Below are 26,072 nucleotides of genomic sequence, written 5' to 3'. Positions count from 1 at the left end.
CTACGGAAATCCCGCCCCCATTTCCGGTGGTGGAGGATGGGGAGGGGCTAGTGGCAGTTTCCGGCTGGCTCAGTGTTGCTGATTTCGCACGTGTGTTGCGGGTTCGGGATTCCTGGATTACCACTGTCACTGGCGAATTTGTCTAGCCGGGGTACCCTGCACACTTAAGGATGAAGGCCGTAAGTGACCTCAGAAGCCTGGTCCCCGCGGCTTAGGACCCTTTTGGGTCACACAGTCGCTGCCGATGTATGGGGGCGGCGGCAGTGGCCTAGATTAGGGGCTCCCTGGACTCCCTTCTGGCTCTCCGCGCTGTCAGCTTCCTCTCCCTTAGACCTGGCTCCTTTTTCACCCACTGTGCGCGTTTGGCTTCAGCGGGCCGCAATGACACTAGCACGAAGTCTTGAGTTCATAAGATGTCAGACTTGAAGAGTTCTTCAGGACCATCTTTTGAACCCGTTATTTTACAGACGAGAAACGGTCCTGCTTTCAATAAGTTTATGAGTCTTGGGACCTGAGATAAGTCCTTTTTTTTTTTTTTTATTCCTAAAGGTAAGTATATAGAAAAGCAAATTGTAATCCACATGCAAGTTCAGTTTTGTTTTCCTTACTTTTAAGGGTCTTTGTCTTGATCTCTTTAAGCTGTAGCTTCATCAGTAATATAACAGCAGTCACTACCTCTAGGCTGTTGGCGGTAATATGTTAGAGCACTTTGTAAACAGTTAAGCGATATGTAAATATCACTTGTTATTGCTACAGACAGCCAACATTTTAATCTTAGTATGCCAAACTACAAGTGTTAAACTAGCCTTGAATAACTGTTTACCAGTAACTCAGTGGTTTTTCACACTTTTTTGAGTCTTAGACCCTTTTGAGCCGCTGTGATTTCTGCTCACTGTAGGAACCTCCCGTTGAATAACTCCTGATCTAGTGCTGTTCTGTAGGATTAATGCCATAGTGTGGCTTTAGCTCTTATATGCAAGACCCGTGACTGTGAGACATTAAAATTGTGGAATTGGCCTAATGAAATAATCAATTCTTTTTAACCTGATTTTAAAAATAAAGTAATTTATTTTTCTGAGTATTCAGTGCCCCTTCTGTTGGTGTTTTCTAGAGAAGAAATAAAAAACAGGTTCCAAGCTTTCGGAAGTTGTTGAAAACTAGTAAAGTCAAACTTGAGAACAAGCTAAAAAACAAACAGTTTAAACAACAAAGCACTATCAAGAAGTACCGTAAAGAGCAGAGGAAACTGAGGCAAGCTGTAAAAGATGCTGTGTCTAAGAAACCTGTTCCATTGGAGGACCCAAAGGAAAAACAACCAGGTAACTGTGAAAACATTCCTGTGTTCCAGTTTCTATTGATTTGTTCTAAAATATTTTTCATGCAATAACTTTGCTTTTTAGTCATCACTCCTAGGGAAGGATTGTAGTCCTGTGTGTTTCAGTCACTATGAGAAAACATTTTAATGCAGTATTCATGGTGAAAGAGACCCAGCTTCTGCTTTTAGTTTGTTTAGAAAGCAGATCTGAAGATTTTCAGTGCATACTTGGGAAACAAACTCAGAATAACCATGTAAATAACTTTTGGGCATTCCAGTGCTACCACTTTCGCATTTCACTGGCAGTTAGCTAAGGAAAGAGTATTGCTTTTCTCTGATGCATTCTTCACAGTGTTGCCAAGTGTCACTTAGTTTTCTCAACTTCTGGCTTTCTTTTCACTTGAAATGAAATTGAGCTGTAATTGTCAAGGTTATTCTTTTGTCACCCTGTTCAAAACTCCCAAGTACTCAAAACAGTTAAGGAATGTGACCATTCTGAGTCAGACCCATTTTGCTACAGCAGAACTTGCACTTTCAGAGTATTAATATTTGACTATATCTGACTTTTCTTTCTTCCTGTTTACATCTCATTCTCTTCAGATAGATCAGATCAGATCAGTCGCTCAGTCGTGTCCGACTCTTTGCGACCCCATGAATCGCAGCACACCAGGCCCCCCTGTCCATCACCAACTCCCGGAGTTCACTCAGACTCACGTCCATCGAGTCAGTGATGCCATCCAGCCATCTCATCCTCTGTCGTCCCCTTCTCCTCCTGCCCCCAATCCCTCCCAGCATCAGAGTCTTTTCCAATGAGTCAGGTCTTCGCATGAGGTGGCCAAAGTACTGGAGTTTCACCTTTAGCATCATTCCTTCCAAAGAAATCCCAGGGCTGATCTCCTTCACAATGGACTGGTTGGATCTCCTTGCAGTCCAAGGGACTCTCAAGAGTCTTCTCCAACACCACAGTTCAAAAGCATCAATTCTTTGGCGCTCAGCCTTCTTCACAGTCCAACTCTCACATCCATACATGACCACAGGAAAAACCATAGCCTTGACTAGACGAACCTTTTTGATCCCTTGGCAACCATGCTATTGTGATGTATAAAAGGGCATGGGACTGGAAGTCAGGATGCCTGAGCTTTTCTCAGATTTTGTTTCTTACTAGTGGTGTGGCCTTAGTCTGTCACTTAATCTTCATTTATTTAAGAAAAAAAATACTTCATTTATTTAAAAAAAAAAAATAGGCCTTGCTTGAGTTAGATATGTTTAAAGATCTATCTAAATTTCAGAAGAATTTAAAAAGCATGATATGTTAGGTATTATATTTTAAAAATAAAAGCAAAAAATGTCTTTCTTCTTACATGTTGAGCATCTAAATTAAGTCTCTTAGGGAGTTGGGTATAGGTATAATGTTCAAGTGAAAGACCTGGGTTAGAGAGAATAGTTTTGCAAATTATTACTATATAGATGGTAATCAAAGCCTTTGACTGGAGTAAAATCACCATGGAGACTGTGTAACATGAAAATAAGAGAACCCAGAAAATAATTTTAAGAAACGCCAGCATTTAAGAAGTGAGTAGAGAAACCTGTAATGTGGTTTGAGGTGGAGCCAGAGAATTAGGAAGAAAACTTAAATTGTATATGTCTTGGAAATGGAAAGAAACATGTTTCAAGAAAGAAGGAAACTTTTTATGTTCTAACATGAAGTAGTCTATAAATGATGAACAGTCATGTATATTGGAACTTCCACCCACTTGAAATTATAGGTTATCACCAGTTGAGTAAAAAGGAGAAAAATATGTATGTACACATAAACTCATATGTGAACTATCACAGTAAGAATTAAAAAAAAAAAAAAATAGACTTTCCTTTGACCCAGAGATCTCACTGCTAGGAATGTATCCTATGATTATTTGAAAATATTTTCTAAGAGTATATATGCCCAGGCATGTTCGTTGCAACACTGTTAATTTATGGCAATTATTATGGCATATTTGGCAGTATAGCAATTATTATGGTTAATTATGGCAAAAATATGGAAACTATAAGGGGCTTCCTTTATGGCTCAGTTGGTAAAGAATCCGCCTGCAATACAGGAGACCCTGGTTCGATTCCTGGGTCGGAAAGATGTGCTGGAGAAGGGATAGGCTACCCACTCCAGTATTCTTGGGCTTCCCTTGTGGCTCAGCTGGTAAAGAGTCCACCTGCAGTGTGGGAGACCTGGATTCGATCCCTGGGTTGGGAAGATTCCCTGGAGAAGGGAAAGACTACCCACTCCAGTGATCTGGCCTAGAGAATGCCATGGACTGTATAGTTCATGGGGTCCCAAAGAGTTGGACATGACTGAGCAACTTTCACTATGGCAAAAAAAAAATTATTTTGAAAATAATCAAAATGTTCATCAGCAGGGAATTGTTAAATGATATAAAGATATACAATATCATACAGTTGTTGAGACTGAGAGCCATATTCTAGCTATATGATCTACCAGATCTTTGCAGCAGATGACACAATTATCATTGCTTCCTCCTCCAAAAAATTTTTAAGCTGCTGCATATTTTTCTCTTACATGTAAATTTAACGAATTTAGGATGTATTTTAAATTCTTACGCTTGGTGTAAGTGACCTGGCATTTAGAATGCTCTTGGTGTTTAGATTTAAGGGGTCAAAGATGCTAGCATTTTGCCTCACCCATGACAACCAAGTACAGCAAAGAATTGTCCTGCCCAACACGTCAGTAGTGCTCACGTTTAGAAACATTGGGCTAAGGTGGTTGAAAAACATAAGCTTGTCCTATCATAGACACAAAAACACAGGATTCTATGTCTCTAATACTAATTCCTGATTTTTTTTTTGTTGTTTGTTGGAACAGGTAAAAGGATTGAGAGGGAAGAGGAAGAAGAGGAGGAAGCCCTTCCTTTAGATATGATGGATGAAGATGACTTACAGTTAATGAAAGATTTAGGACAAAGAGCATCTTTTCTAACGAGAGACATTTCTTCCAGGTAATACTTCACTTAGATTATAGTCATTCACATCCTTTCAACGTTAAAAACTTGGTTCTGAATTTTACTCAGGTGGGTAGTGCAAGATGCTGCTCATCTCTGAACACTGGAGTTTGTAAACTGTAAACCCTGTTCTGTAAACCTTATTCTGTTTATTTCGTAAATAAAATTAGCTCATAAAAAAATGATTTTATTTAGTATAAATCTTTATTTCTTTTGAGTCTGAATAGTGAAGCAGAGTGAATGGGTGACGTACGCTCTCTGTTTGAGGCAAAACAGTCCCGAGTTCCTTATGGCCACATTGCCCATGTCTCAGTCACCGTCACCCTCCCATGCTTAATTGCTCAGTTGTGTCCAACTCTCTGTGACCCCATAGACCACAGCCTGCCAAGCTCCTCTGTTCATAGAATTTTCCAGGCAAGGTTATTGGAATAGGTTGCCATTTCCCATTCCATGTTACCATATCAGGTAGGTATTATTCTATTTCACAGAAAGGGAACTGTTTTCCCATAGTCACAAATAATGGATCTGAAATTTAATACTTAGGTGAAGTCCAAAGTCCATGCTATGTTCTGAAGGTTTGGGGAAAGTAAAACATTTGGCACAATGTCCACGTTGGCTCTGTGGAATACTCTTCAAAAAAAAAATCTGTAACTTTACTTTTATTTTGCCGCTAAAGGGAAAACTAAATGTAAGCCATAGTTTTATGGCTTTATATGGTAGGCCATATGATTCGTTTACTATACAAATGTCTCTTATGTTCCTGATCTAAGTGCTAATATCTTTATGCCTATTAAAGATTTGGTTAGTGAGTTATTTTTATGTACTTTTAAAATGATAAGTCTCTTAAGTTCTTTTTTAAAAATATTGAAATTTTTCCTGCAGTGAGCCTGTTCACGTCAAGAAACGGAAGCATGAGAGTGTTATAGATAAATATGAAAAAATACCAAGAACTCTGCAAACTGCACCAGAGAAGGAACTGATTCACTTACTTCCTATCAAAGATAAAAGTGGTATAATCCCACAGACCAGAGAGAAACCAGGTGAATCTGATCAGCCTGTGTATTAGGTTAAAATTTTGGTCCCTTACTAATATCACGTTCAAAATTTTCTCATTCAAAATTTATTTTACTTTGACTTTTACTCATATCTACAAAACAGGGTAGCTACAGTTAGTCATAGAGCAAAGTTGACAATTCTGGCCGGAAATACAAATGCTTATCTCATAGTACAATTATGCCCATTGTACTCTGAGTACAGCTGAAGCTGCAAGGTTAAGATGATTCTTTTCAGAGTGTTTCATTTTTTTGTTTCTAAAATTAGAAACATACTAGTCGTCCTTTTTTAGCCTCTTTTTTTTTCATACGTGTATTTTTGTGAAATAAAACACAAAAGTCTGGGACTCAAAGATGTGAAATTATGTGGTTTATCAAAAAAATCTGCCCATAAAGCTACCATCTGGGCAAGAAATACTGCCAGCACTCAGAAACATCCCTTCTGCTCCCCTTAATCACTAATTGTTCTCTCCTAATAAAAGTAACTATTTTCCTGAGTTTTATGATAATCACTTCCCTGATTTTCCTTGTGGTTTTACAACTTATGTATGTTATCACATTTTTAATATGCATATTTTCCATATAGTTATTGACAGTAACCAAGACGAAGAGGATCAAGAAGAGATGGAACCTGAGGAAGGTAATGGTATGCATCTTTCTAGTTACTAAACTGTTAATTGAGAATTACTTTTTTTTTTTTTTACTTAATAGTGAATTAGTTTTAGATACAAGCTGGAATGTGCATTTTGGAGTATTGGTCATTTCAAGGTCATTTTGAACATTTTCCCACAGTTTGAAAATCTCACCTCGTGTAATTTGATTGTTTGTTGCCCTTCCTATGGAAAATTTTATGCACTTATATTTGGTGATGTCTAGGCATGCGTGGAGAGTCTGATAAATTATTACTATTTTGAATTCTTTTTAATCATAATTTAAGGACCTGCCTACAATTAACTATTAACTTTTTAACCTAAAGGATAAAAATGACTCTGGTATAAAATTATTTTGGTTCTTTCTTAGAGCAGTTATACTTTATGTATGTCTGTTTTACATAACTAAATGTGGGTTCTAATAGTTGGACCAGTTCTAATCACAGTTAAACTGAAAGAACATATTTTATGGTTTAAACTATATTGGGTTGGAATTTGTGATAAAACAAACCAGTTAAATTTTACTTTGTCTTAGCAAACCTTATTAGTGTAAATGAGATTACGGGGCAACTATTTTAACTGTTTTGGGTCATTCTTCATGGGCTTATGTGATTTGGTAAATTGTGATTTGGTGATTATGCTTGTGTGTTTGGTAAATCTAGTTCCATGTACATTTCTTAAGGTAGATGTATTTTGCATAGAGTTGAAAACAGAGGAGCATGTTTTGTACTTTTTAAAAACTAATTCAGATTGTTCTTTCTCTTAATTTGTATGAATTATTGTGGGTTTATTAGCACAGTGGGCTTCCCTTATAGTTCAGTGGCAAGGAATCCCTACCAATGCAGAAAACGTAAGTTTGATCCCTGGGTCAAAAAAATCCTCTGGAGAAAGGAATGGCTACCTGTTCCAGTATTCTTGCCTGGGAAAGCCCACAGACAGAGGAGCCTGATGGACTGCAGTCCATGGGGTCACAAAGAGTTGAATGGACATGACTTAGTGACTAAACAACAGCAACAGTTAGCATAGTACTTAAGAATAAGAACTCTTAATCAGACTACCTGGATTTAAATCCCATTTCTGCCACATATTTGAGCTTAGGCAAGTTACTTTCTCTTTGCCTCAGTTTATCTATAAAATGAGGCTAATGATAGTATTTGCCTCATGTGATTGATGAGAGATTTATATGTATTAATAGTAATCTTGGCCCATAGCAAGTACTTGGTAAAAGTTAGCTATCATTATGGTTGTTTGTTACTACAAGAAAATTATTTTAATCATTAAGATTCTTGGATACTTGTAAATAAAGAAATGTTTAAGAGGTGAAACCTAATCTATTTCAGAGATAATTGAGAAGCCCATTAAGGAGCTGACATTAGAAGAACATTTAATTGAGAGGAAGAAGAAACTACAGGAGAGGAAAATGCATATTGCAGCCTTAGCATCTGCCATATTATCAGATCCAGAAAGTAATGTAAGTGTAACTAATTTCCTTAGGCTGTTCATATTATGTGGTGTAATAGTCTGATCTTTTAAGATTCTCTTCTTAGCTATAAGCACACATGGAAAGGAAGGACATTAACAAAATGGTAGTAACTGAATTAAAATAAGAGAGTACATAGAACCTTAGCCTAATCCAAATCTGAACTTTGTTTCTTCTGTGATCTTAGAAAAGTTGCTTGAACGTTCTGAGTCTTATTTTTTCATCTCTGAATGAAGATATTGGACTATACTTGATGTATGTAACAATATATTTCAGAAAGGGTTTTCAGGGAAATAAGACACATGTTTTAAGAAAACTCAGCGCCATTTGTGGCAACATGGATGGATCTAGAGATTAGCAGACTGAGTAAATAAAGTCAGAGAAAGACAAATATCATACGATATCACTTATGTGTGGAATCTCAATAAATGATACAGTTATAGAAAACAAAATTACAGTTACCAAAGGGGAAAAGGGTGGGGGAGGGATAAATTAGGAATTTGGGATTCAGATATAGATTATTATAATCTATATATAATATAGATCAGTAACAAAGATCTACTGTATAGCAGAGGGAACTATATTCATTATTTTGTAATAACCTATAATGGAAAAGAATCTGAAAAAGAATACATATATGTTTGTATGGGTATAACTGAATCACTTTGCTGTACAACTGAAACATTGTAAATCAACTATATTTCAATTTAAAAAAAGGTAGCATCATTAAAAGAAAACTCAATAAAAAAAGAATTTCTAAAAATAGATTAATAAATGTAAACTTTTTAAAGTATATTTTTTCTAACTGCTTTTTTAACAAAAATTTGATGAACTTACAACTTTAGTGATTTATGTGTTGTTAACGTGAGCAGTGTCTGGAGCTGTGTGTGGCTGGACTAGACTGTGAGCCGTTGTGTGGATTCCACTTATTGTGCCAGATGTGTGGTGGTTTTCTTTTGTTCATAATTATCTTGCCATTTCTCTAGCCTTATATGTTCCTTTCTTTAACAGATTAAAAAATTGAAAGAATTACGTTCTATGCTGATGGAGCAGGATCCTGATGTGGCTGTTACTGTTCGAAAGCTGGTGATAGTTTCTTTGATGGAGTTATTTAAAGACATTACTCCTTCATATAAAATACGACCCCTAACAGAGGCAGAAAAATCCACCAAGGTAATGCTGGATATAACTGCTACACAAGATAAGCTGAAAACTTTGCTTTGCTAGAGACAGGAAAAGGGCTTCCCTGATAGCTCAGTAGTAAAGAATCTGCCCACAATGGAGGAGATGTGGGTTCAATCCCTGGGTCGAGAAGATCCCCTGGAGGAGAAAATGGCAACTCCCTCTAGTATTCTTGCTGGAAAACCCCATGGACAGAGAAGCCTGGCAGGCTATAGTCCATAGGATCACAAAGAGTCAGACACGACTTTAGCAACTGAGCATGCAGAGGTGGGAGAAATAGTGGGAGTACTCATATTTTGTGCTAATTTAAAAATGGATTTTAATATTTTGATTTAAGAAAATGATCTTTTTGGTCTCTTTAGATTCGCAAAGAAACCCAGAAATTAAGAGAATTTGAAGAAGGCCTGGTTAGCCAATACAAATTTTATTTGGAAAATCTGGAGCAAATGATTAAAGGTATATTAAAAGTATCCTAAGAGTGTGTAGCACACCGAGCTCTCATCAGGAAGGGAATTCTGTATTCTCTCCTGTGTGTTGAGTCAGTGTAGTGTATGATGAGGGACAGAGTCTATAGTCAGACTTCCTGAGTTCAAGTTCTGGTTCACCTCTTAGTACCTGTGATAGGCAAAGGACTTAACCTCTCTGTGCTGCAGTTTTTCTGTCTATAAAATGGGAATAAGAATAGTTAAAGTACTATTCTTTAATAGTATTTTGATGCTTTTCTTTAATAGGAACAATCCAGTCTCATCGAATTGTTGTGAGGAGTGAATTAATTTATAGGTATGAAGTAGGATTATAGTGCCTGTACTAGATACTGTGCATTATCAGCTATCTATTAGTATTATCATTGCTGCAGTCCTGTACCTAGTAAATAGTTGTATGTTTCTTGAATTTATGAATGGTTAGAATTTATTCTACTGTTTTTTATTTGGAAGGAGTGGTCAGGGGAGAAAGATAATGTGATTGGACGTAATGAGTGCCTTGAAAATGGACTTAACATTTGCTTTCTCTTCGTTCAGAGGAGAAAGGGCATAGGAATCATTCTGACATGAATGGGGAAGAGATTCTTGCCAAGGCAAGGAGCTTTCATCTGACTCAGTTGGGCTCCTTTACTCAGTGCTGGGTCTAAGGATCACCCAGCTGCCATCTCAGCTGCAACAGATCTGAATCTGTTGGCCCAGTAAGGACGTGGAATGGGGTGGGTGGCATGGATATTGCTTCTGTGCTCTGTCATCTCAGCTGGAACCTAGATACTAGCATTTATTTATCTATCATAATGTCAAGATTCTTCCCTGTTGTAGTGTGTGTCAATATTTTCCTCCCTTTTAAGGCTGAATAATATCCAATTGTATGTACACCCTACATTTTGTTTATCCATTCATTTATCCATTATGAAGTCTTGTCAGTAAATAGAAAATATTGTTCTTAATTATGGTGAATGCAGTCTCTTGAGGAAAAATCACATTTATGAGAAGCAAGTTCAAAACAAAGGCACTTGGGGAATTCCCTGGTGGTCCCGTGGTTAGTAATCTATACTTCCTCTGCTGGGGGCACGGGTTCGATTCCTGGTAGGGGAACTAAGTTGCTGTATGCTTTGTGGTACAGCCAAAAATCTAATTAATTAATTAAAATTTTAAAAGTCACTGTCTTTCTTATCTCTGGCTGTGTATGATGAAGAGGGAGGTGTTGAACCTACTTTAGAAAAAAATAGGCATATTTTCGTATATTCAAGTATCTTATATTCAAGATACTGTGTTACAGTACATTACAGAGTGTGTGTGTAGATATTTCTAGAAAAAAGGTACTGGGAATCATCAGTTATTATGAAGAAGTTAAACCTCTTGTGGACCTCTTGGGTAAAGATACCACAATGAGCATTAGCACTAAGCCCAGGGAAATGATGTAAGATCTAAGATCCTTGTAATTGTGGGGAGAGTCAGAAGATGAATGATGGTAGGTAAATGTTAGTGATAACATTTGTACTTGTGTCTTAAGCGTAGACAACTCTTATTTAAGAATTCAGATGATATGTTGATTTTTCATATGATTGCCTGTTGGTGTAAAATAAGCTAATTAATTGAAATTTTAACCAGTGAGTGAAGTAACTCCAGTTATCTTTTGTTAGACTGGAAGCAAAGGAAGCTGAAGAAAAGCAATGTGGTTTCCTTAAAGGCCTACAAGGGCCTGGCAGAGGTGGCTGTGAAGAGCCTGTGTGAGCTGTTGGTGGCCCTGCCTCATTTCAACTTTCACAACAACATCGTTGTGTTGATCGTCCCTCTCATGAATGACATGTCAAAATTGGTGGGTTGCTTTTGCTGCTTTTCCTTAACAGAAAATCCAAGACCATGTGATTATTGTTTTCCTCTCTCTCAAAATTGTTTTGGAGCTCTTATTTATTGCTAAAATGGGGTCCATTAAATACTGTCTCTTCAAGAAAATTGTTTGAAAATAAATTTGTTGCAGCAGTTCTGAGTAGCAGCTGGTTTTACCCTCTGGGGAACATCAGGCTTGTGTCTGTACACATTTGGTGGTGGGAGGAGGGGATTGTTGCCGCTGGATCTGGTGGATAAAGGTCAGAGAGGCTTCTAAACAATGTATAGGACAGGCCCCCACAACAAAGAATCACCTGGCCCAAAATGTCAGTACCACTGCAGTTGAAAAACACTGGTTTAGTGTAACATTTTATTTTTCAGGTATCTGAAATGTGTTGTGAAGCAGTGAAGAAACTGTTTAAACAAGATAAATTAGGCCAAGCTTCCCTGGGTGTAATTAAAGTGATATCTGGTTATGTGAAGGGCAGAAATTATGAAGTTAGGCCAGAGGTAAGCCTTTTTTTTCTCACCTCGCATTGTGTTTGTTTTTAAAGTACAAAGTTAATTTTCAGTTGTTATGAAGCATTTATTTTTTGTAGAAGTGTATAAACTATAAAGTGAAAGTACTCCCCTAAAGTAAACACTCATAACAATTTGGCGCGTATCCTTCTATCATAGACATTTATGTATAGAGACATGTTGTGTTTATATTTTAAAGTAAAAAATGGGTTTATACAATGGAAACTATTCTGGAGTTTTTATGGATTGTGGATTTATGTAAAGGGCTATCCCATTCTTTTGAACGTCTGCCTTAGTATTCCGTTAGGTGAATATGTAGTCCCTACTTGAGGGGCGGCTGAGTTGTTTCTAGATTTTTGCTATTACAGTCAGCATAGAAAAGAACATCTTGGCCATGTTATTTTTTCACACTTGTGTGAATATTCTGTGAGTTAAATTTCTTAAGTGTTGATACTGTGTCCAACAGTATACACATTTAAATATTTGAAAGAGAAAATCAAATTGTCCTCCAAAAACATTTGAACACTTGTGTTCGCACCAGTGATGAGTGTCATTTCCCTACAACCTACCCAATGTTGAGTATTTTCACTCTTTACTCTTTGTTAGCCTGGTGGGTAAAAAAATTGTATATTAATAGGTGGTTTATTTTGTTTACACATTGTTCTTAGTAAGGTTTTGCTTCCTTTCATGCATTTATTAGTCATTTGAATGTTTTACCTGTTTGTATTGTTTGCCAGTTTTTTCCCTCAGGTATTTGTCTTTCTTAATGATATGTTAATAGTTTTTAAAATACTCATTTATGTCAATAAAAACTATGTACTAGGCGCTATTCTGGGTCCTAGGGATAAAGTAGTGAACAAAAGAGACAAAAGGTCCATGTTTGTTGAGCTTACATTACATAGTAAGCACATTAAATCTTTGCTCTATAAATTGCAAATATTTGTTGCTGTCTTTTAATCTTGGATTGTGGTCTTTTTGCTTCATAGAAGTTTTGCATTTTAATTATTTTATGGAATTGATTTTTTTTTTTTTTTTTAATTCAAGAATATGAAGTATCTTACCTTGATGTTCTTAAGTGAAGTTTTATGGTTTTCTTCTTTTGGGCCTTAGATATCTTTGTTAATTTAATTTTTTACTGTTTTATAACCTTAAAGTCTTCCTTTGTTATCAAAGCCTTTTCATCCCCCGAAGCTGATCATTTTTGCTGAACTGCTAAAATTACAAATACTGAGCTTAAATATTACTCAGAATATTAGAGTAAGCAGATAATAGGGCTTGAACACAAAACTGGATGTGAGGAAACACTTTTATTTTATCGATGCTAGAATATAAACTGCTTCCTTTACTTTCTTGGTATTTGTTTGTTTTGTATATTTATAGTTTTTACAGTGATTTTTTTTTTGAGGTGTACAATGTGATGATTTAATGTATGTATACATTGTGAAATGATTACCACAGTCAGGTTAACACATCCGTTACCTCTAATAATTACCCGTTTTTCTGTAGTGAGACGATTTAAGACCTATCCTCTTAGCAAATTTCAAGTGTAAAATGGAATATTATTAACGGTAGTCACCATGCTGTACATTGGATACCAGAACCTATTCACCTCATAACTGAAAGTTTTGTATCCTTTGACCAGTTTCCTTATTTCCTCCACTCCCTGGCAACCACCATTCTATTCTCCGTTTCTATGTGTACCACTTCTTGAGATCATACAGTATTGGTCTTTCTGTGTCTGGCTTATTTCTCTTGGCATAATGTCCTCCAGGCTCATCCATGTTATCACAATTTGCTTTATTCATTCATCTGTCCAGCAGACATGTAGATTGTTTCCATATCTTGTCTTCTGTGAACAGTGCTGCCATGAACATGGGTGTGCAGGTATCTCTTTGAGATACTGATTTCATTTCTTTTGGATATATATCTAGAAGAGGGATTGCTGGATCATATGATAATTGTAGTTTGCACTTTCTTGAGGAGGCTCCATACTGTTCCAACATGGCTGTATGAGTTTACATTCCCACCGACAGTGTCCAAGTGTTTCCTCTTCTTCCAAGTGCACTGTGTGCCTGCTTGGGTGCTTAGTTGCTCAGTCGTGTCTGACTTCTTTGCAACCCTATGGACTGTATCCTGCCAGGGTCCTCTGTCCATGGGATTCTCCAGGCAAGAATACTGGAGTGGGTTGCCAGTCTTTTCTCCAGGGGAATCTTCCCGACCCAGGAATCAAACCCGGATCTCCTGCATTGCAGGTGGATTCTTTACCGGCTGAGCCACCATAGCCTTTCTGACAGATGTGAGCTGGTATCTCACTGCCGTGTTTATTTTCATTTCTATGATGGTTATGCTGTTGAGCATCTTTTCATTTGTCTATTGGTCATTTGTTGTTCGTCGTCTTTGGAAAACATACGTACTTAGGTTCTTTGTTCTTTTTTAAGTCAGGTTATTTGTTTTTTTTTCTGAGTTGTTTGAGTTCCTTAGTATTTTGAATGTTACCCCTTACCAGATACATGATTTGCAAATATTTCCCCCATTCTGCAGGCTGCCATTGCATCTTATCAGTGCCTTTGCATGTGAAAGGTTTCCAGTTTCAGTCTCACTTGTTTGCTTTGCTTTTGTTGCCTGTGCTTTTGGTGTTATATCTAAAAAATTAATGCTCAGACCAGTGTCAAGGAGCTTTGGCCCTGCGTTTTCTTTTATAGGGGTTTTATGGTTTGGGGTCTTTAATCCATTTTGAATTAACGTTTATGACTGGTAGGATAAGGGTCCAGTCTCAGTTCTATGTATGGATATCCAGTTTTCCCAACACCAATTTTTGTAGACTGTCCTTTTCCTGTTGTGCATTCTTGGTTCCTTTACCAAAGATTAGTAAGGGACCATGCACTGCTTTCTTTGATTTGGAGTTATTTATTTTGGGAGGGGGCTTCCCTGGTGGCTTAGCAGGTAAAGAATCCACTTGCGGTGCAGGAGACACTGGTTCGATCCTTGGGTTGGGAAGATACCCTGGAGATATTTTATGAGCACACAGAATACCTACAAAATACTAGAATCTTCTGATACCTAGAATGATTTCAGGTGTAGTATTTATGCTTTTCATTCTTCCTGGTTTCCATTCCACACTTTAAATGAAATTCTCAGCTTTCTTCAAAATGTACGTGTAGGAACTTAAAAATAATACAAACCTGTAGTTCTCCAACCGCTCCCCACCCCGCCCCCTGCAACACACACACGCAAACACAATGCTGCTGTAACTGCAGGTCAGTAGGGTGGTTTCTTCCCCAGAAAGTGTAGGATTTTAAGCCCCTTTTCTTTGTGTTTGGATGGCTGCTGTAGCACACAATACATCAATTTCTGAATTAGTTTCTGATTTTTTTTTTTTTTTAATGGCTTAAGGCAGTAGTACTCGTGGTCCCTGGACCAGCATCAGCTGGGCCCATATGACAGACCTGCTGAATCAGAGACTCTGAGGATGGGGTCTAGCTGTTTGTGTTTTAACAAGCCCTCTGAGTGAGTGTGATATTTGGTCAGGTTGGAGAACCACTGGCTTAAAGAAATTGTTTTAAAATGAATAACACTAGTCTTCATATTATTTTTTTATTGGGGGAAAAAAGATTAGAACTGTTAATTGCAGAATTGAATCTGATTTGGGAAATGAAAGCTGGTTTGAAAGTGAAAGTGAAGTCGCTCAGTCGTGTCCCGACTCTTTGCGACCCCATGGGCTGTAGCCTACCAGGCTCCTCTGTCCATGGGATTTTCCAGGCAAGAGTACTGGAGTGGGGTGCCATTTCCTCCTCCAGGGGATCTTCCCAACACAGGGATCGAACCCAGGTCTCCCACATTGTAGGCAGACGCTTTAAGCTGGTTTAGAGATATCTAAAACATCCTCTCCCCGCATGCTGGTCCAGCCTTTTCTGGCCTGTCTGCTCTTGCAGTCCTGTCTGCCGGTGCCACATTGTGTTCTCTTCTTCTGCTTCTCATTTCATTGCAAAGTAAAATTATGTGTATTTAGACAAATGCTAGTGTCCTGCTGCTGCTGCTAAGTCGCTTCAGTCATGTCCGACTCTGTGCGACCCCATAGACGGCAGCCCACCAGGCTCCCCCGTCCCTGGGACTCTCCAGGCAAGAACACTCCAATCATAGACAAATTACTGAATATGTTTAGCAAAAAGATAATAGAACTTTGTGTAAAATGTGATAAAAGATGTTGCAAAATTTTTTTGTTTTTTGGATTTTTTTTTTTTAGCTTGAAGGAAGGAAATAACATTTTTAATGCTTATTCTGTTTAAAGTATTTGAGAGCAATATAAATAATAAGCTGTGTATTTGTGTTTTTTTCAATAACAGATGTTAAAAACATTCTTGTGCCTAAGAATCAAAGAAATAGAAGTGAAAAAAGATACAGAGGATATTAATAAACCAAAAAAGTTCATGACTTTTAAGGAAAAGAGAAAAACTCTATCAAGAATGCAGAGAAAGGTTTGATTGATTTCCTTTTTGGTTTTAATTGATTTTAGAGTAAAATCAATTAGGCACAGGTTAAAAATCATAGTTAAATCATATATAAATATATTTAGAGGATTTTATTTTCCCCAGTTATTGCAAAGAAATGTTTTATGAAATCAACTTTAACTGACAATTTATTAGCAAAGAGCAACAGGTGAAAAGGTTTTCTTGCCATGTTGTCTTTTATCCTTTGGCTTTTTCTTGCCGTGCTGGCTTTTAAGATCATCTTAGATTTGTTGTGATAACACAGATTCCTTCCTTAAAAGAAAGGGTGTATTCATGTGAAGTTGGCAACAACATAGGTTTTAATTGAATCTTGTTTCTCTGTTGCTTTGTATTTGAAACCCAGGTTGAAATTCCAGACTTTTATTTATTTGCTATGGGACTTTGTAAACTTTTTTTTTTTTAGTATTTTGAGAAATAGAGCTAATAATAGCTCTGCCTTGCCGGGGTCACTGTGCAGTTTAAATAGAATAATATAGGAAAACCACTTAACGGAGTGTACAGCACTGGGTGTACTATGTAAACATTGGTTACCACCACCACCATCATCATCATGATCTCTTCTCAAAACATTTCTAAACAGTTTATTAGGTTATTCAAATGGGTTATTAGGAACAAAATAAAAGGTCATTTCCAGAAATATCCATCTTTGAATGGGTCTAATAACTTTTGAAAACAAGACAAATATCAGAGGGAGGGGACACATGTATACCTATGGCTAATTCTTGTTGACGTTTGACAGAAAACCACAAAATTCTATAAAGCAATTATAACTCAGTTAAAAAATAAATAAATTTTTTAAAAAGGCAGAAATGTCAAAATAGACTTAGTGATTGTTAACAAATGAAGGTTAATATTTAAATTATTTATACTACACTCTCCTAATGTAGGTTGGACATGCCTGTTAGGAATAGCATGTATGTGGCTACCGTGGGGAATCAGAGATTCTTAGCAGATCTTTAACAACTTCATGTGAAGGGAGGAAACTATTCCTCACTCAGTCCCCTGTGTCTCAGGCAGTGTAGCAACCACTGTTTGCTGCTCTTACAGCAGGAAGGAGTGGGAAAAAATTGTTTTTTTGTTGAATTTCTGTATGTTTAGTATCTAGTTTTATGCATTATATGTTAATAAGTTTGGGAAGTATTGTTGATGACTGGTTTCCACGTTTTTCGTGATTTCACAATAAGAATTCTTTCTGGGCTGAGCATGTCCATTTTTTCTTTTTGAAAGAATTTAAGTTATAGAAAATTTAAGTTACAGAGAGTAACAATAGAATTTAAGTTACAGAGAGTAGTATAACATATCCCATGTATTTATCATTCTGAAGAGCAAGTATTAATACACTTCAGTTTTTTTTCTTGAAAAGAAAACACTGGTGATGGAGTTGGAGTCCCTTTGTTCCTCTCTCCAATCCCATTCTTCTGCCTTCCTCCTCAGAGGCAGCCACTGTCATATAATTGGTTTGTGTATGTTTCTTATCCATGTTTTTCTATTTTTGCTTGTATTTGTATCTGTAGACAATCTCTGGTGTTGTATATGTTTCATTACACTGACATATAATGCGTCTCTGAAGCTAGCTTCTTCACTCAGTGGTACACCCTTGTTTTTAAAATCTACTTTCAGTGGAAGAAAGCAGAAGAGAAACTAGAGAGAGAACTTCGGGAGGCAGAAGCTTCAGAGAGTACTGAGAAAAAACTTAAACTGGTAGGTGGTTTCACACATTCTCTTATGCTTTTAAAAAGGTTTTGTTAAATAATCTTAACTAGAGACATTGTTTCAACTTATGGTTATACGACTTTGGTTTACTTCATGGGGCTTAGGTGTGTGATATGCAGGAAATAGTAACCTGATTGATGATGGTAGTTTTAGGAAATAACAGGATGTGTATCTTCATTCTGTTTTGTTGAAACTCTTAAGGTTGAATAGCGAGGAGGGATGGGAAAAGACAGAAAAGACTGGGCTTTCAAAAGTGATCGTTTTGCTAACTTGGGAGAAAGTGTACTAGGTTATACTGAAGTCATTTTGTCTGTTCTCAGCACACGGAGACTCTGAACATCGTGTTTGTAACCTACTTCAGAATACTGAAGAAGGCCCAGAGGTCACCTCTCTTGCCAGCAGTTTTGGAAGGTCTTGCCAAGTAAGGGCTGTGTAGGTTGAAATCTTTTAAATTCTTTCTAAATAAATAAGACCAAAATAATCATGAATTTTAAACAGGGCTCACTAATGATAACCTCGTGTCCTTCTCAGTTCTCATTCCTTTTTTATTTGTTACTAGCCTTTCCTTGAAACTATTTGTAACACTACACATTTTTTGGTTTTCTCATCTCAAACCTTTAGTTTTTTTCATTTCCTTCACTAACTCTTTCCTCCAGCTTACTCAGTTCTCACCGTCCCTAAGATTCATCCCTTCGTTCTGGTTTCCTTTTGCTCTGTAGTCAGTTTTTGGTCTTATATAGTCTGTTCCTCTTAAGATAGGTCCTTTTGTATTTTTCTGTGAACCCTGATGAACCTGTTGGGGGATGTGAGCCAGAGTTATGGTCGTCATGATAGTTTTCTACAGTTATTTGAGATACTGTCCCATAGAACAGTGCTATCTAATAGAAATATAGTGTAAACTACATACGTAATTTAAAATTCTCTTTTAACCACATTGAAAAGGAAAAAGAAACAGTGAAATCAATTTAAGTATATTTTACTGAATTTATTTTATCTAAAATATTATTTTGACATGTAGTCAGTGATAAACATTAATGAGATATTTGGCATTCCTTTTTTCATAATGTATCTTCGAAAAATGGTATATATTTTACATTATAGCATATCATCTCAGTTTGGAACTAGCCGCATTTCAAATGCCAGTGGCTACCATTGTTTGGAAGCCCAGCTTTAGAGATAGGACTAATGTCTGGAAGATAGAGAAAAGGCAGATTCTGTTCAATAAAGAAATTACTTCCTAATGACTAGAGCTGTTTGGTGATGAAATGCTTTGCCTCATAAGATAGTGTGGTTCTTGTCATTGAAAGACATGTAAGTCAGAGATTCGAAGAGAAGGTATTATTACATTAGGGAGGACCTGTTTGTTTTTTCAGTGACCAATTTCTTTTTTTAAACATAATGCTCATTTATTAATACAAATTGAAATAATGCAGTTAAAAATTAAAAGATCATAAGTTCCCTTCTTTCCTTTACCAGTATATAAATCTGCCTACCTACCTTTCATATAGATTGAATCTTTCACACAAATGTATACTGTTCTGTAACTTTTCTTTTTTGATAAACAGTTATTCTGGGTATCCTTCCTTGTTTAGTATATACAGACCCACTTTTAAGTTCATGATACTCCATTTTATGGATATATAATACTTTATTTGATCAGTGCCCAGTGCTACACTGGAAATAGCTTCAATGTACTTGTGTGCGTATATTGCTAGGTCAAAGAATATGTTCATTTTAAATTTTGATAATTATTGCTATATTACGTCTCCAAAAGGTTGTACCAATGCACAGGGAATCTGTGACCTCTAAGGTCTTTCCTTCTAAGATTTACTTAGTGTCAAAGGCTCTTGCACTAATTCTGAAGAGATATCCTGACTTGAACTACTTCAGTGCCTAACGTTTTATAGTGTACAGAGTGCTCTGACATTTAGTAGCTCACATGATTCTTTAACTCTATTGAGTGATCTCAGTTATTTCTAGAAATAGAAGGCCAGAATTTAGGATTATGTAGGTAATTAATTGAAGAGCCTGAGCTGGACACTAGGTCCAGCATTTCTTTTAAGCTTTCCTAGGGTTCGTTTTCTTATTAATAGCAAAATCTTTCCTCTCTTCCTTCTTCCTGCCCCATTTTCCTAGAAGCTGGAACTGATGACTCCTTTGTTACTTAGAACATCACTTGGGCAACTAGTCAGCTTGTCTCAGAGCTGACTCTTTGCTCTTAGCAACTTTTTTCTCTGAGCAGGAGTATTTTTGAAATATATTTAATTTGTTTAGTGCCTCATATACTCCTGCTGAGTATAGTGTCTAGTTGTGTATGAATTGTCCAAGAGGCCAGTATGAATTAATGAAAAATATAATCACTGTCATCTCTAGCATAGCTAACATTTTGAAACAAGTAATATTAAAAACACCGTTTTAAAGTCAAGGTTAATTTTTAAGCTCTTTATATCTATTTTATGTTACCTTTTAACCAAATTCTGTTTGATTCTAGGTTTGCTCACCTTATCAATGTGGAATTTTTTGATGATTTATTAGTAGTTCTACATTCTCTCATTGAGTCTGGTGTAAGTAACTCTACTAATGAATTACTTTTTAAGATATAAATTGTAGTTATTCTTAATGTCCTTTTTTTTCTTTGTCTTTTGAAGGACTTAAGCTATCAAGAAAGTCTTCACTGTGTCCAGACTGCTTTTCATATTCTTTCTGGGCAAGGTAAGATAGTTTCTTGACCAAGTTTTGTTTGTCTTGGCCTGTGGAGGCTGTAACATACCTAATTGATGTTTGTTGTTATTTCAAAGGTGATGTTCTGAATATTGATCCAATGAAATTCTATACTCATCTTTACAAAACACTGTTCAAGTTACATGCAGGTACGTATGTTTAAGATAATGTGTTTTTAGTAAATCTTTATCTTTTAAGAATATGTTATGACTGCAGTTCTAGTCAATGAGAATTGAGAAATAGGAGCTGGTACATAAAATGCCAGCCTGCCAGTGCCACACATCTGTATTTCAGAAAACTTTTGGAGTTGACTGGAGATGAATTCCAACTCAGAGCAATACATGGGCAGGGTAGCACTGCTTCATCAATTAGGGAGATGATGTGGGACAGGTATGACAGGTTCATCTGAGATTTTTCAAGTGCATTGAAGTTGCGTAATGAAAAAGGGATGAGACCAGCCCTGAAGGGTCTTACCTGCTGTTTCAGGTGCTACGAATGAAGGCGTTGAGACCGTCCTCCAGTGTCTTGATGTCATGCTGACTAAACGCAGAAAGCAAGTTTCTCAACAGCGGGCCCTGGCCTTCATCAAGCGCCTTTGTACCCTTGCTCTTCATGTGCTTCCAAATTCGAGCATTGGCATTTTAGCAACTAACAGAATATTAATGCATGTAAGTAGGGTGCAAACAGATGGAGCATCGTTCTTGCTATGTAACAACGGTGTTTTGTTTGATATATGTCTTTTCCCCCACTTACAGTATTTTTTAATTATAAAAGTAATTCATATTTGTGATAAGATTAAGTAATAAAAGAAGTACATAAAATTATGAAAGGAAAACATTCCACTCCTACTGACACTCTCCAGAAATAACCATTTTTACCAGGTGGTGCATATCCGTCCAGAAGACCTTAAAAAATTCATATATAAATGTGTACGCTAAATACACACAAGTAGTAATTACTCAGTCATGTCCAACTCTTTGCGACCCTGGAGACTGTAGCCCATCAGGTTCCTTTCCATGGGATTCTCCAGGCAAGAATACTGGAGTGGATTGCCATTCCCTTCTCCAGAGGATCTTCCCGACACAGGGATTGAACCCTGGCCTCCTGCATTGCAGGCAGATTCTTTACCATTTGAGCTACAGGAAGTCCTAAACACACACAACCAGAATTTTTTTTCTTTTAATGGAGACGGGATTATGATATACATTTCCGTTCTACAACTTTTCTTTTTAATACTTACTGGTGGCGAACACATTTTTGTGTCAGTAAAAATACAGCTACTTTGTCTTGTTAATGACTGCTGGTTTAACATGGTTCTTACTGTGTGAAAGCACTGTTACAATGCTTTGCAAAAATTAATTCACTTAATCTTCATAGCAACTCTGAAGTAGCTACTATTTTTCTCATTTATAGATAGGAAAAACTGAGGTCCAGAGAAATTAAGAAACTTGCCCAAAGTGACACTACTAGTAAGTTGCAGAGTTGAAATTAAAATTTAAGCAATCTGGCTTTTACACTTTGCATTTTTCTTTTGATGGGTGTAAGTTGTTTGCATCTCTGCTATTATAAATGATGCTATAGTGAATATTCTTATATGTGTATCTAATGTAATTATTTCTATAAGAAGGATTCCTAAAAGTGGGGTTGCTGAGTGAAAGAATATCTGTTTTCTTTTGCAAGATGAAATGAATTATTTTCAAAGCAAGCTAAGAAAATATTCTTTTGCAATTTTTGTTCTGTTATGGAGCAAACTTAAATTGCAGAAATTAAAACTAGGTATAAAGTACATGTACTTATATCTCATATGTAACTATAGAACCAAATTATGTTTAAATGGAAATAAAAGTACAGAATCCAATAGCATCCTTAAAATTAATAATATTGTTTTAATTAGTCCTTCTTTTTCTGTGACATTTTTGCAGACTTTCCCTAAAACAGACCTGTTGCTTGACAATGAATCTCAGGGGAGTGGGGTTTTCCTTCCTGAGCTGGATGAACCCGAGTACTGCAATGCTCAGAACACCGCTCTTTGGGAATTGCATGCACTGCGGGTAAGAGGATCCCCCCCCCCCCACCCCCCACCCAAGCCCCTTCCTTTTTGTGAAAAAATTTTTCAGTTTTTGCCCAAGTAGCTATAATTGCCAGAGAACTTAATGTATTTTGTTTTGGGACTGCCTTTCCTACAATTCCTATCTTAATATTCCACATCTCACTTTGCTCTTGCTATTAAGATGCTGAGATGCATTTTCTAAGGAAGCAGAAAGTGGTGACAGTATTGTAGGGTGAGATTTCCTGAAATCTTTCCCTGACACTATTCAAAATAGAAGATTCGTTATGAGGCATATTTGTATTGGGTCCTATCCAGGGAGACTTCGGAAGCCTGCCAGTTTCAAGAGGGTTTCACCTATGTTGTGACTCTATAGCGTGAACAGTAGCATTCGAGTGGAAATACATTTCAGGAAATCTGTTGTAAACTAACTTTTTTTACTCTGAAAGAGAAATTGCCTTTTGATTTTCCTTTTCATACTGTAAAAGCAAGACTAAGCTACATCACTAGTAGCTTGGTCATCAGACTTGGAATCTTGTGAGCAAAGGTACTGTTTTTTCTGTGGGTGGGTGGTTCTAATGAATTAGATATGCATTTGTAGTTTTTAGAAAAACTGGTGTTAATTAAACTGTGGCTTGTGTCTTATAAAATACTGACCCGCGCAAAATGTGGTGGTCCTCTTTCCCCTTCAGCGACATTACCATCCCATCGTGCGGAGGCTCGCTGTTCACCTCATTGCCGGAGCCCCTTCAGAAGGCTCGGAAGCGCTCAAGCCAGAATTGAGCCGAAGGTAGTGTTTAGCGTCGCCTTATTGTAGAACTCCAGATTACCACTGATAGCTGTTTTGACTATGAGAAATCTGTTTTTTACAAAGTAATAGATTTCAAAATGGAAAGTGGCCATTTGGTCATCTGGATTTGGTCCACTTCATTTTCTTGAGTTATTCCAAGGAGAAAACATTGCTAACTGAGATTTGGTTTGTTTTGAATAATTACTTTTTTTTTTTAGTTATAAAAAGTTTCACACATACAGGTAAATAGAGAGAATAGTGAATCCCCAGGTGCTTATTGTTTAGGGTCAACTTTTAATAAGATGATGCCATATTTGCTTTATGTGAAGATCCCTGAGTCTAACCAGACTCCCCTTTTTTCCCCCTCTGAATGGTTCTGCTAGGACCAGAAAGGGAGAAGTGAAGAAGCAGAGAGAAGTGCTTTGAACCCGGCCACCTAGAAGGCAGCAGTTTCTCTTGTTAGGCCTCACAACTATCTTTTTGTGTCCCCTGACTGGTCAGAATCTGGACCAGCACTTACAGTGTTCATCTTTCTCTTCCAGATGGGGAAAGGGGTCCTTCTAAAAGAAGTTTCTTTACCCACAAGTTTTTATTCTGAAAAATTTCAAAAAGTACAAAGAAGTTGAAACAGTAGTGATTATTTTTTCTCTCCCCTCACCCCCACACAAGATCAATTAGGAAATACTTGGTTCTACAGAAGACACTTTTGTGATAGTCCCGCCACTCAGAGCTATTACAGCCCCACTGGTTTCTTTAATCAGAGACCACAGACAGGTGGCCTGAAAACAAAATTTTCTGGTCTAGTCAGTGTTTGAGAAAAAGTCTGATTAGTTGCTATATTGTAAAATTTGGGGGAATTCACCTAAAAATCACATTTCCAGCTTCTCTTGAAATACTAGAGAGATAACAAAACAGATCTGTATTTTTACATCATAATAGTCAGCTACCCACCTCTCTTAATGAAGTATAAATTGTAATTTCCTATAAATTCTTTTCCTTCTAGGTAGGACAGAGTTAACCTTTGCCCTTCTTCAGTCTCAGATCATTAAGGATTCATTTATATGCAAGGGTATGGACATTTATTCTGTCCTGATTGGCCTCTCCTGGCTTCCAATCCACGCAAACTGAAGAATTACACTGTTGGAAATCCGTGGAAGATAACTCCATGCCTTGTGTTCTCACGACTAACTTAACACTTAGTTGCGTATCTTTCACATAACTGATTGAGTTGAGATTTGATCACATTAAACTTGAGGTCTTTTGCTCAGCCTTCTTTTCGTTCAGGCTTATATTTATCCGTGTATACCAGACCTATATGAGGTGGATTTAGTTGGATAATGAAGTTTTAATATGGGGATTTAGGACTTATTTTATATGTATGTTTTGCTGGTTTTCAAAGAAAACAAAAGCACTAATTAGAAAATATATATGCATCCTTAAGTTCATCACAGCATTATTTACAATAGCCAAGATATGGACGCAACCTAAATGCCCATCAATACATGAATAAAGAAAGTGAGGTATATATGACTGGAATATTACTCAGCCATGAAAAAAGGCATTAAAGCTTGCCCTTTGCAACAACATGGATGGGCATAGAAGGTATTATGCTAGGTGAAATAAGTCAGAGAAAGACAAATACTGTATGATTTCACTCTCAAAATAAATGAACCAACAAAATAGAAACAGTCATGGATACAGAGAACAATGAGGGGGTGCCAGAAAGGAGGGGGTTAGGAGGAGAGAAGTAGGTGAGGGAGATTGAGAAGTATATATTGAGTACAAACTGTTTTCTCTGGGTACGATCTAATTCTTCGGGTGCAGTCTAACTTTTCAAGTTATGGATAGATTGGTGCCTTTACATTTCTTATGTTTGTTATTATAGATCTGCTGCAGAACTTTTTGAGGCTTATAGCATGGCAGCAATGACCTTCAATCCTCCCGTTGAATCTTCAAACTCCAAAAGGAAGGTATGTGATGGTTTTCATAATTTTTTTTAAAAGATGGAATAAAAACTAAATGTCTCTTAGTAACTGATTTCAACTTGCTAAATTGTTTTCTAGGTGGATTTTTTTTTTTTTTTTTCATGTCTAGGAGCTGATGGTAGGGTGAATTTCTGGGATTGGATTCCCTTGGAGACAGGAGACTTGATTCAGTGTAGACTAGCTGGCGTGTCCAAGACCTGAAGCGGGCCCTGTCATTGTTACATTCCGTGTGCTTTGATGTCAGCTGTTGCCATCTGTAGCTTTGCTCATGGCTTGTCTTTTGCTTACAGCATAAGCAGACTTTTAACTCATACTTCTAATATTTTTTCAGGATAAAGTTTTACAAGGGGATTCATTTTTGAATGAAGAGTTAAATCAACTGATCAAAAGACATTGCAGTCAAGTTGCTACTCCGTTGCCTCTGGATTTCACCAAATGTTTGGAAACATCACTGCGGTAGTGGAAGAATGAGGAGTCGGTGGACTTCCTGTATATTTGTGTGTTTGTGCGGGTGCACATAAAGATTATTGTTAATTCAGGACCTTCTCTTGAGGAGAAAGAATTATCTTTTGCGTGGCACACGGTTCTGTCCCAATCCTAAAAATATGCACAGGAAAATCAAGACTATGAGATTCCTTTTTACCAGTTACTCTTTGTAACCAAATAAATCTATTTTTATTGCACCACCATGATGGAAGCGAGAAACATTCTAAATTTGAGTGTATATATTTTTATGAAAATTTTTGAGAAAAGGAAAAACAGCTTTCAATTGGGTACCAGGTTCTTTGGC

At 36.9% G+C, this 26,072-nt stretch overlaps 1 protein-coding gene across 3 annotated transcripts; it reads left to right on the top strand.

Annotated features, from left to right (window-relative positions):
• The first annotated feature begins 49 nt into the window (after positions 1–49).
• On the top strand, positions 50–25,974 carry NOC3L (NOC3 like DNA replication regulator). Of its 3 annotated transcripts, none has more exon segments than NM_001098008.1 (21): positions 50–179; positions 1,112–1,319; positions 4,188–4,320; positions 5,206–5,363; positions 5,962–6,015; positions 7,366–7,496; positions 8,517–8,678; positions 9,050–9,143; positions 10,813–10,988; positions 11,381–11,509; positions 15,862–15,993; positions 17,647–17,727; positions 18,060–18,160; positions 20,231–20,303; positions 20,388–20,451; positions 20,538–20,609; positions 20,947–21,128; positions 22,383–22,511; positions 23,200–23,297; positions 25,183–25,267; positions 25,614–25,965. In NM_001098008.1, coding segments are annotated over 21 exon segments (2,400 nt in total). In that variant the 5' UTR covers positions 50–170; the 3' UTR covers positions 25,743–25,965.
• The last annotated feature ends 98 nt before the right edge of the window (positions 25,975–26,072 follow it).

This window comes from Bos taurus, chromosome 26 (genome assembly GCF_002263795.3).
Source record: "Bos taurus isolate L1 Dominette 01449 registration number 42190680 breed Hereford chromosome 26, ARS-UCD2.0, whole genome shotgun sequence".
NCBI classification, from domain to species: domain Eukaryota; kingdom Metazoa; phylum Chordata; class Mammalia; order Artiodactyla; family Bovidae; genus Bos; species Bos taurus.
The sequence above is the reverse complement of the archived record's forward strand: the minus strand, read 5'-3'. Positions and strand labels throughout refer to the sequence as shown.